General features: G+C 38.3%; 1 protein-coding gene across 1 annotated transcript in view; it reads right to left on the bottom strand.

Annotated features, from left to right (window-relative positions):
- The window catches only part of epha6 (eph receptor A6), a 194,824-nt gene that overhangs the window by 169,182 nt on the left and 12,801 nt on the right, over nucleotides 1-12,841 (bottom strand). Inside the window, exon 2 of the mRNA XM_008403535.3 lies at nucleotides 10,816-10,880. Within this exon, the coding sequence (XP_008401757.1) occupies nucleotides 10,816-10,880 (65 nt within the window). The remainder of the gene's footprint in view (nucleotides 1-10,815; nucleotides 10,881-12,841) is intronic.

Raw genomic sequence — 12,841 nt, 5'->3', positions numbered from 1 at the left:
CAGAATATGAAATTTGTTCAAGTGAAATCTCAAGTAGTAAGTCCACTCCCGATCATCAAAGTTAAATTAAAAGCTCACCACTTGACAATTTTAGGTAAATAAAAAAAACCCACAAATCCTAATTTCTTTTTAGTATTACAGAACATATCACATTTAAATGCACTCTGCAAGAAGAATAGTAACACAATAAAAATACTATATAAATCGTACATTTTTTTCCTGTTTTGTTTAGTGAGGAAAATACCAAATTTCGCTGTTGTGTAAGGTTGAGAAGCTGCAATGATTGGGACCTTACAAGAGGTAAATAACCCAAAACACATGGCGTAAAACCTACAGAAAATATTTAGGTTCAGCTGAACCGAAGGAAAAAAATCTGACAGGACCCCACGCTCTGGATATAGTAGGGAAATTGTGCGAAGATCAATCAATGTGCCTCCTGTTTTATTTCGTCTGTTTTCTGACTCCATCCGCCCAGCTGAATATCAGTTTTAGGCTTGGTGCTGATCCATCTCAGTTCGGAACATTTCCTTTTTCATTTCAAAGTTTCACGTTGCATTTTCTTCAACGCCTTTCAGCGGGTCACAGCATGTTCATGTCCAAACACAATCACCAGTGAAGATTCATTTTTGTAAGCGACATCAAAATATGATAAGACCATTTGTAGTACGGACTACGACACAATTCATGGAGTGATGCCGTTTTCTCTGCACAACAGTGTGGATGTGTGCATCTTTCCTTGGTTTTCTATCTGACCACAGAGAGTGTGACAAATGGATGTGTCAGAGCTTGATGGAGCACTGCGATTGCTCTGCTAGGCACAAAGCTATTACAGGACTATATAGACAGCTGCAAAGGAAAATCCTGTTTCAATCAAATACGTATAATCCGGGAGACAAAGAAAGATGTTTAGGAGGTGACAGAAAAAGTCTCCTCCCTGAGCAATAGCAAATGCTAATACACACTCAGACTTGTTGGTAAGAGAATTTAAGACAGATTTGTTTACTTTTAAAATTGCACAGTACAATTTCTAAAGCTGCTCTGGTAAATTATATTTTAAAGATGTGTAAAGGCCTTTTGTTCTGCTGACGTGGAACATGTCAAAGGACATATTGCCATTTAGCTTGATAAGGAACACAGGACACTGAAACATTGCTGCAAAAAGACTTATTTTAAGCACCTGATATTCTGTGAATCAGTTGTTTTCTATACAATAGTTATGGCAACTGACAGTAGCAAAATGTATTTTTCTAAAGCTACAATCAGCTAGTGGCCACTGCAGCAAGAGAACAGCCGATTAGAGGTTCTGGTGTGAAACACGGCTGAAATGTGTCATTGTCACTGCACTATATTTTCTGATGCAAGTCAAGTGAAACAGACAGCAGTAAACAGCCTACTAGAGATTAAGCACCGTGACCCTGGGCAAGTTCCCTCTACATAGGCCACAGAACTGTCCTTTAAGTGTACAACAGATTATGCCTGTGTGCAAATATATTTGGGTTTTCTGGATGCAGACAATCTCAATGCATTTTGGGTTTTGCACATGAGAAAAAGAAATATGAAAAGACCCTGTTGTAAATATGTAACATATAAATTGCGGTTTTTATGAGAATGTGTGTCAGCAGATCACCTCTTAGCTTTTGCTCATCGGCCCTTTGCTGTGCACGGAACATAAAAAGAAGCTTTTAACAATTTACGATGCAGATTCTTGGTGAGCAAGAATATTTCTTGAACAAAGCACCAGTTTGACAATAACTGGTGAAAGGTATAAGCTTTCAAAGATTAAACATAACCATCTGACTGATTACTTTAGACTAGATAAATGTTTGTACAAATGCCGGATTAGGTGATTTCAATCACATGTTTTATGTAATTCTTCCAATCACAGTGGGAAATCATAATCTCTCCTGCTGGAAATTCTGTAACTGTTCAGCCGCTAATAGAGAGGATTCTTCTTTCATAAACCTGAAAAGAAAGCAGAGCTGTGAGGTGATTGGGAGAAAGAGCAGCGCTAACCTGCAATTACAGCCCCCATTTCCTGCAGTGATATGCTATAAGAAATACTCTGAATTTTAATCTCTAAAACAGAGGTTCCCAAGTGGCTGAGTGCTATTCATTTATGGAGCCAAATTGAGTCACTTGGATCTAGATTTATTGTAATTAAATATTTATCAACATCTTTTATAGTTTTACAATAATTGATTTTAAAATGGGCAGCTGTTCTGGACTTTACAGAGAGAAAAGAAAGACAATTTTCTACTGAAATGCTGCAAGTACTGTAGACAAATGTCAGCCAGGAGGGAAGTAGAGACGGATAATCCAGAGAAAAACACTGCAGGTTAAGATGAAACTCTGCATGGTTGCTTGAAAAAAGGGAAGAATTGAGGGGAGACAAGATTTTTTTTATTATTATTATACTGGAACAACTACATGTCCTTCTTTCTGTAAAGACTTTAAACCTTTTATTGTTGTACGCTCAGGGACAGTGGAGACTACAAGGCTCAAAATAAAGAGATAATGCAAGATTTAAAAAGTAGTTATGTAGGAATCACACACATCCATCCATCCATCCATCCATTTTCTTTGCACCCTTGTCCCTTAGTGGGGTCAGGAGGGTTGCTGGTGCCCATCTCCAGCTAATGTTCCAGGCGAGAGGCGGGGTCACCCCGGACAGGTCACCAGTTTGTCACAGGGCAACACAGAGACACACAGGACAAAAACAACCATGCACACACACACACACCTAGAGGCAATTTGGAGAGGTCTATTAACCTAACAGTCATGTTTTTGGACTGTGGGAGGAAACCGGAGTACCCGGAGAAAACCCACGCGTGCACAGGGAGAACATAAAACTCCATGCAGAAAAACCGGGAATCGAACCCAGAACATTCTTGCTGCAAGGCAACAGCTCTACCAACTGCGCCACTGTGCAGCTTGATTTGTTGAAACAATATCCAGTTTTTTTAAAGAACCTTGCAAATAAGAGATACATATCACAACCTTTGCTTTGCTTTTGTTTTTTTGGGTTTTGGTTTGTGTAATACCACCAATTGCTTTGTTTTTAAATTTGTACAACTTTCCCCAAGTAATTTTCATGTTCAAAACTGGGAAATCTGTTCAAAACCAGGTTGCAGCAGGAATGAAGGGGAATTTACCACAGCGGTGAATGACCAAGTGCAAGAAGACGTAATTTAAAAGTTCAATTCTGGCAGGATTCAGGTCAGCTGCATTTTCAGCTCTGATCAGCACAGTTTCTCTAATGTGCACAAGAGTCAGCACTCTGATTCCTACCATAAGAATATTTATTAGTGGGAAGCTATGCAATATTCTGCAATTCTCAGGTCCCCCCCCAAAATTATCAGTCTTAGAGCAAAATTTAAATACGCTCTGTCCAGTCAGTCAGTCTCTGTTGTCTGAGTTTTGGCCCCAAAAAGCCTTACTGAGCTAATGCTACACAAAAAGCAGCTTCCGCCAAACTATAGGGGGTATTGATCGAATAGGATCTGCGGACATCAGCAGGTACATAAACAGCAATAACTGCCATTACAGGAAACTTTAACAGATGAACTTTATGCTCACAAATGTCAATAAGCAGCTAGCCATCCTTTCTATATGAGAAATATCCGTTTACATCCATAGACTACATACAGTGTTATAATATGGAAAACCGTATCTGGATTTGGTTTAAATCATACTTTTTTTGTGTTAAAAAAAAGTGTGATTTAAAGTTATGTATTCACTTTGAAAAATAACTCAATGATTAGTTATGTTTATTTTTTTATAGCTTTTTTTAGGGTGAGTTCAAACATATGGAAATATTTGATATTTAGGTTTTCCTGTTCACCTGTTTGTAATTCCTCAGCTATTTACTGTTAAAAAGAAACACGTCCTACTGTCTAAGCTCAGCCTCTCTTACAGTAAACATATTTCATGTTCTCTTCCTGCCTGCCCCCACCTTCTATATTCATATATTCAACGCTTGCATTCAGCTTGGCACTAATATTCTCGTCAGTCTTCCCTTCCTCCCTCCATTTGCATCCATGCTGTCCCTCCCTCCCACTCGTTCTCTAACTCGTCTCGCTGTATTCATCACACGGTGAGAGTTAGCCCAAAAAGCTGTCAGGATATGTTCTGCTGTCAGCAAGATGCCGAGTGGAGCGCATTAGATTTTGGCCTCAGCGTGTCCCTGACAAGAAACAAGCCAATTAAGGGATCCCCCAGCACTGCTTAAGCCTGGTTATGGCAGAGGTCCCTGAGATGAACACTGGTGTGCTAAATCATCATACCTTTTTTATATTAGAGCCTCCATGGGGAGAGGTGGAATGATTCCGGATTATTCTCCCCCTTTTTTTTTTATCTCCCTCTCTCACTCTCTCTCACAAAGCTGCTGGCCACCACTCGACAGCAGACATTAAAGAAGTTTATCTGAGCTATGAAGGACATTGACATACAGATTTTCTTCCCTCCTCTCCTCCCTGTTGTTCAGTCTCACTCTCAAGGCTAATAGTATTAGGGAGGGAGGAAGTGCTTTGAGATAAGCCTTAGGTCAAGCAGCCGCAATCAATTACTGTGGTTAAATATCGTAATAAAAAGATTAAGGATTAGGACTAAGGGAAAGTACAGAGGCTTCAGATGGTGTTTGAAGCCTGCAGGAATGTTTAAGACGATGTTTTGGATGTCTCAATTTTCGTTTCCATTGTATTTTGTCTCTATTCATCTTTTTCTCTTCAGATCCATTTCTCATGTTCTCTGTTTGCAACTGCAAATTTTTTTTTTCAATGCCCAGCTATAGTATATAAAAAAAGCTTTCACACAAAATACAGATTAGTTTAATATATTCCAGGGTGAATAATCCATTGCAAGATTGGTAAAGCTTTGCCTTTGTCTTTTCTTATCAAAGTAAAGTGGAAAACAAGGACTGTAAAAACTTCCTGATTGAGAAAAAAGAAAAACCGCAAGGTATTCGGAAAACAACAGATCAGACGTCTGAGGCGAATAAAAAGCATTGTAGTTTCGAACGATGATAAATTAATTTCTATTATTTTGCTTTTTAGACCAGCAGTTACTGAATTTTCACAAGATATTGTGTCTGAGTTTGTGTTCTAAACATCTGCAACCATTCAAAGTGTTTTAAAGGCAGATTCTTTTCTACAAGTTCCATTTAGTTATTTTTTGTATACATTCCTTTTTAAAAGTATTTATACTCATTTGACCTCTTTGCATTTTGTCACTTTAAAACTAAAAACTTGTGTATTTTATAAGGACTTAATTTGTGATAGATCAACAGAGTGACACATACTATAATTCTGACGTAGTGGAAAAAATATCCAGTGTTAATCTGAAAATTGTGATGTGTAATTGCGTTGGTTGTCTCTACCAGTTTTGCACATCTAGAGCTGAAAAGTTTGACCTGTTATTGGTAAAATAGCTTTTCAGTGAGAGTGGAGGGAGAGAGTTTGTACAAAGCAATTTTCAAATCTTGCCACACAAATCAAGTTGAATTTAGGTCCGAACTTTGATTGCTCCGGCATTTAGCTCCATCAATAGTCCCAGTTGAACAAAACAGTTTGAATTTGTGTGTGTGTGTGTGTGTGTGTGTGTGTGTGTGTGTGTGTGTGTGTCTGCGTGTTAGAAACTTTTCACGCCACTTTTATCAGAAGAGGGCTGATGTCTCCAGTGGTGGCAGATTTGGAATAAATGCACTTTAAATCTTGCTTCGCACCCTGTGTGACAGTCACATAAAGATATCCTTACTGCGTAAGGACATTCAAATATACCCAGAAAGACAACTATCTCCGAGTTTTTCCAAAAATGTTGAGTCTACTATACTGAGCAGTGTTCTAGCAAACGTAAACCAGACATTATGAAAGTCTTCTTTACATAGCATTGTTTGTGTGGAGGGTAAGTGTTGGTTTAAAATCTACTTAAAAACAATGCAAATTGCAACCTGTAAATACACAGGACTCGGGAATGTCCTTGAAATTAATTTAGCATAAAATAACCAATATGAGATTTTTCAACAATTCTTTAACAAGCTACAAAGTTCAATTAAGGACTTTCAGGATGCTGGATGTTTAAAACAATAACAGATGCCTTGACTTACGAGATGATTAAATGATTAGATGATAATTGTATGATAATTTGAATACTTTACTCTGACATTTGTAGACAAATGCACGACTCATTTGGCTGCACATCCTAATCCATATGCACTATTCCAACAGGGAGCACTTTGAAAGTTACACAGAAGCTTTAAAAACATGACACAGTTGATGTTCCATATAATCTGCTTGTTTTTCCAACATGCAGAATGTTATAAATTTATACATTTGCAATCTAGAAAGCTGTGTGACAGCGCTTTATACACTGCTCCACAATGCAATACAGGATGCATATTCTTCACACATAATCATGAGACATTTTTCCTTGTTGCAAAGTGGCCTTTGGGTATTTTTTTTTGTGGGGGATGAATTTATCCACTGCTTGAAATCTCAAACAATAAATGAAAATAGGATTACCCCCTGCTTTCATGATGGACAACCCTTTTTCTGGGCTCCAACCTGTTTTTCTCAGCGTGCATTAGTGAAAACAAAAGGCAACATTAGGCATTCCTAATCCCTTAAAGCCTTTTTATGTAATTTAATAAATAAGCTGCTCCATTCACTGCTTCACTCCCCTTCCCACACCACCACTCACCACTGGGAAAAGGACTCATGCATATTTCAGCACTGTATTTGCCCACTGACTGAAGCTTATTGTGGCTGCATGCATATACCAAAGCAGCCTTCTTCCTATTCTCATCCTTTTTGTCTTTTGTCCACCCCTGATACCTTGTGCTTCATAACTATTTACGAAACTGGTAGCACAAAACATTATAAAAAACATATCTTTCCCACATAAAAATCTCCCAACACATTAGCCAATAATAAATCAGCACGCCCTTTGTCTTCTCCACTCCACATTTATCAAGTTCTGCTAGAAAAGATTTCAATAGCCTTGAGTGAGATTTTCGTTCAGTATGCACAGATTTAATGGCTGGAGCCTTTGAGGTTGAATGTGTTTACCAACTCAGAGGAAATGCTCGCATTCACGTCATTAACAAGTGAGCCACTTTGGTTGGTTTCCCTTGCGGATAGTTGAAACAGATCTATTTACTATCTAAGCAAGGCAGGAATAAGGCAGAAAAAGGGCACCTTGGCACAAAATACAGCCATGGCAAAAATGTTTGATTTTGTTTGCAGTGAGTAAACATCTGCTGGCGGCTTTTCAGTTTGGTTCTGATGTCTAAGATGTGGAGCTACAGAAACACACGATGTGCGGATGGTGGGACACCAATCACAATAATTAACTGAAGTATTTCAGACTTTCCAGTGCAATTTTCACTTTAATTAAAAGTTTTCTGAGAAAAGTGTGATAATTGCACACAAGTATGCCTGAAGTCAGGAATTTACAATTCAGAATTGCTAATAAACTTTTTTCAAAACTATCTTATCCACAACTTCTTGCAAAACTGGCACCAAAGAGAAGCAGCAAAAGAAAAGGCTAACATGCAGTTTCTTTTTGTTTTGCTTTTCTTTTATACACCTTGTTTAACCAGTTCAGACTCACAGGTTTTGATAGAACATGCCAGCTACCAATAAGCAAGAGGTGTGTATAGGTCACTGGCCCATCACAAGATCACACAAGCAATTGTCATGGTTGAACATTGCATTATGTTTTTAGTTTAATTGCTTTACCCTCTTACCCTGTGCTCATACCGTGACTATGGATATAAATATATACTTTTTTCAATCAAAACACATCAAATCAGAAAATTGAACTTCATCTAAACACATGAAAGAAGATGCTCTGGCCATATGAGACCAAAATTAAACAATGGCCTACAAATAAAATTCAGCATGGTGGAAAACATTATTTATCACACTGAACACACTATACCCATTGTGAAAGATGGTGATATGATCGCGTTGAATGTTTTAGTTCAGGAAAGGTAGAATAGCGTTTTACAAAACATTAGAGAGTCCTAGAATGGTCTATTCAAAGTCCAGACACAGAAACTCGAAGTATTTCTTCAGACTTACAACTTTCCAGATTTCTACAAAGCATATAATACGGGAGGCCGAACGCCACATATTTCACATTTTTTTCGAGAAACTATGCACCGTTTTTATTTTCAGCTTCACAATCATCCACTGCTCTGTGCTGGTCTATCAGATTACATTCCACCGGAAATTTGTACGCGCAACCTGACAAACTTTGAAGAAGTTTACGTGGTATTGATACTTTTGCAGGAAACTCAATGCCAGTTCATCACTGCCAATTCTACACTTCTGCTGTAAAAAGTTACTGTTATTTGATCAAACTCTTCCGCAGCTACACACCTTCACTTCACCTTGAATTTGACATTATATGACCATCTATAATTTCTCACAGCCATCATCAGGACATCATAATAAAGAAGTTACTGCTTATGAAATCCTTTAAAAATGTGCTCTAGGCAGGACAGACTGACAGCAGCGCGTTTCCAAAACTACAACAACTGTATGTGTCAGATAGGTAGGCTGCTGTATTGGACTGATACCGGGGCTGTGTCTAATATGTTGGAGATTGACTTACTCCTACTGGCTCCCAGTTAGTGATGGGGATTTTGAACTATTTTACCACTCCGGATCTGCACACCTTCCCCCAGGCCCTCTCACCTCGATGGCTTAAATATTAATAGTAAGTTGGAGGATTGAGGATGAGTGAGGAGAGGAGACGACTGACAGCTTAATCATGGAGGCAGTTGCCTCTTTCTCTCTCCTTTCCTTGCCGCTGTGGGCGGCTGTCACCATGACCTACATGATGTAATCACATCTATAACCCTGATATGGGCCACTGAGGGCCATGAGGAAAGGGATGCAGAAACACAGAACGTTCTAGGGCAGAAAGGTGGAGATCACCTCAGCATATGATCATTTCAGGTCTAAACCCAAAGACAAAAAATAATTGAGTTTATAGTCCCTTTCCTCCACTCCCAGTATATTCAATTTGCAATTTATTTAAATGTTCCCTTTATTTTAAATTAATATTCAGGAAAAAAAAAGTTAATTAAATACTTCTAGATTAGAATGAGTATATGAATTAGTTTTTATTTAGTTACAAAATTGACCCTATAAATCTTGGCTTTTTATTAAAAGTCTGCCAATACATAAAACACGAGACAGAATCAGATTTCAGCAATAACTTGGATAATAGTAAAAATTATTTATTTTGGAGAAAATGTTTCAGAAATGTCAAACAGAGTCTTAACATGTAATAACCATACGCACCGTCATTACCATAGATCCACAGAAGTCGCTAAGCTGATGCAGTTTCTTGAGCCCTCAAAAAGCTACTATTTGAAAAGACCCCTTCCTTTGTTACTTCAAAATAAGAGTCCTTGATATATTGTCTATTGAACTCGCGTATACTGAGAAAACGGAGAATGTTTTAGTGAAAGTGTTTGTGCCTTGTGTAATATTGTGTAATTTGTTCAAAAGGTTAACCTTATTTCTTGACTCTGCAAAGACGTACCATTTCCTCGCCTACATGCATGCACCTGTAATCATGCCGTTACTGGGTCATTTCAACAAAGACGGTCCCGACCGAAGGTAAACCACTGGTTTGTCAACTTATAAAGAGGGAAGATGAAGAAAAGTTTTTAAATACACAATAAGTTGTTCCCTCATCAAGGTATCAACCAACATTTTGAGCGCTGCTCATTTTCTGAGCGATAATTTATGTAAATATGGAAAACAACAGATCATCCTATGCTTACCTAAAAATGACTCATTGTTAGAGGTGAAATGGAAGGGATCTTGGGACATTAACATATTTTCCGTTAAAGTCAAGCCCACCACACTGTGCCAACAAGTGACGTTCCCTAATGAATTGAAAGACGATGGGCCTTGGGTATAAATGTATCTCCTTTAAACTTGACACCCTTTTTATCTATGAAGTAAGAAAGGAAGATGTTTTTTGTTACCCTGTTGAGTTGTCTAATAAAGAGGTGTTGGCTGACAACTCTTGGTTATACAAGTCTTAAAGACATGCCCACCAACATAAATCTTTTGTATGTATTTTAGGTCATTGGTAAGGCAAGGAAACAGTGACGGCCAAGATACAAATCATTTGCACGCACTTGGAGAACACTGACTGGCAAACCACCAGAAATGCTAAAGCTGGCATCTGCTTTGCAGCTTCCAATCAGTGGCAATACTTCCCATCAGCTGGCAATAGCATATTGTCCTTGGGAGCCAGAGGCACTTATTTTTAAAGCTATAAAGGGAATTATGTTGGGAGGTTAGAGCTAACCGAGAAAAAATAGATAATGATACATTCAAAGCAAGATTGAAGAGCATACTTTCCCACTAAATTGTCTTTTTAAATGATGATAAAATGAGAAATGATGGTGAGACATTTGTTTTATTATAATTGATTTCAAATGTTTAATAACACAACATTTCCAAAGTATTTTAAATAGTGATCTATTAATAGGCAACATTTAAAGACTGAAAAGAACACTTGGAGATAAATTGAGGCCAATGACAGACCTTCATAGGTGAGGAACAACAAATAGGAAACTTCCTAAGGGACACCGATTCATTATCTACCACTGAATTACAGCGTTTCCCCATGTGAAAAGAAGACCCTGATGCAAGAGGAAGGAATAAATGAAAGAGGCCACTAAGACAGTTCACATCACTATAATTGACCTCATTAAAGTTGCAGTGGCAATGTTTTGAACTAGGCAAACTGTACAGTAAGACCAAAAGCAAACAGAGGCGCTGTTCTTACCCCATTTATTGGATACGTCTTCCATCCCAGCTCTCCAAGCACAGACGTTGTATCCAGCAACACCACTGAAACAGAAAACAAACAGAGAAAGACAACATGGTAAGCAATCTGACAGCCCAGAAAAAGACATCTATGTGCAGTGAAATTGAAATGGCAGTCATGAATGTGTTAATGTTGACATTTTTATATTGACAAAAATTAGATTTTTGGATCAATATAAAGAAGACTGGCAGCACTTACACTGGGAGCAGCAATATTTGTCATGTGTGACTGAAATCAGATTGCTGTCAGAAATCTATTCCCACCTCTGCCTTCCACTGTCTGTTGGTGGGATAAAATAATTTAGATGCATCTGTATTAGCCCCGTTGTGCCGTACTGTGCATCTCATTATGCTAATGTTTACAGTTAGAATCCTATGTATTGCTGAGGCATAACATTATGACCACCTGCCAAATCAACTGTTGGCTCTTATTTTGTGGCCAAGACTGCACTGACCTATCAAGGCATGGATTTCACTACAGTCCACCCCTGAAGGTATGCTGTGGTGTCAGGCACCAAAAGGTTAGGAGGGGATCCTTTAAAGGTGGACTATTATGTTTCCTTGAAAAGGTTGGGATCGGTCTATGAAAAACATGTTCATTACTTTTTTTCCTCCTCACAAAATCACTCTTAGGTAAGGAGTTTCTAATCTGACCATTTTGAAAGGATCCTACTTTGTGCTCCTCTCAGAACGAGATATTTTAGGGCCTGTTGTGACCTCAGTCAAAATAATCTGCAGTTGACCACAAGCCACAGCTCAATGTTTACACTCGCACGTGAAAATGGCTGCAAACTGGATGTGCAATTATACATCTTTGAAAAGCAGAAATGGATTCTCCTGTACAACCAACAAGAATGCATCAAGTGGCTTCTGAATAGTAAGACAACAACCAAACACTTGTCTTTTCCAGCAGCCATTGTACAGTGCACCCAGTGGTAAAAACCAGCTGACCAAAGATGCAGGAGCTCCACTTGGGTTGCTAGGTGACAGGCTCTGCTTTGCTGGGATTACGAAGTAATGGCGCAATGTTTCTCAACAATCAGCAGGTTCTTGAAACGGCTCATCTTCCAGACACCAAAAAACATCAACTTATTGTCAAAAAATGGCTGTTTTTTGTTTTATTTTAAGCGCTCGGGCTGTTTTTAGAAGCATTATAGACTGAACTGAAAATATAAAAATGTGCATATATAGGCACTTTGCTCGTTATGTGGCTGTCCAGTTGCATATGCAAAAAAATGTGAAGCACTGTGGATTTGGACACATTTCCATCAGAACCAGCATCTGGTGAAATAGACCTCTAACCTTGACTTCCTATCTTCCTAAGAACCTGTTTGATATTTACAGACCCCTGCAGACTGGGAGCAACCCACAAAAACAGCAGGAGAGGAAAATCTCTGACTCAGTTGTCTGGCATCACCAGACGGCCCTTGAAAAAAATGTTCCCTTGGTATCTAATATACTCCATCTCCCAAACAGGTGCAAAAGGTCAAGTGATAATCAGTGTTCAATTCACAAGACAGTTAAGTGTCATGTTTGTTTGGTTTGTAATATGGGTATGGAAAAGAAAGATGCTATTTATCATCCAATTTTTTTTTGCAAAAGCATTATGCCATTTCTGGCTGAAGTTAAATTTTCTAGGATAGCTTAAAAAAAGACAATGCAGTTCTGGTGTGGAAAATATCACCAACCTGTCTATGCTTTTTTTTCCGACTCCCAAGGACAGTAGATTTTAATAATTCAAGAGGAAAGCATTTCTCCTCAAAATAAGTCATTTACAGTGAAAAGAAGTAGACATGACTTCTTGAATTTACTCTCGGTTAGATGCCAACATACCCAGTGAACTGATAGAAATGTTTTTTGCCCTCACTTGTGGCAACATTAGGGAATAACCAGGAGACTAAAACTGCAACATATTTTCAGAAATGTATAAATATTATATGAGGCCCATCTATTCACCTTGTCAAACAAGCAAAGTACACGCTATA

This window comes from Poecilia reticulata, chromosome 2 (assembly GCF_904066995.2).
Source record: "Poecilia reticulata chromosome 2, P_reticulata-male-v2, whole genome shotgun sequence".
NCBI classification, from domain to species: domain Eukaryota; kingdom Metazoa; phylum Chordata; class Actinopteri; order Cyprinodontiformes; family Poeciliidae; genus Poecilia; species Poecilia reticulata.
Note: the sequence above shows the minus strand (reverse complement) of the source record. Positions and strands in the feature narration are given on the sequence as shown.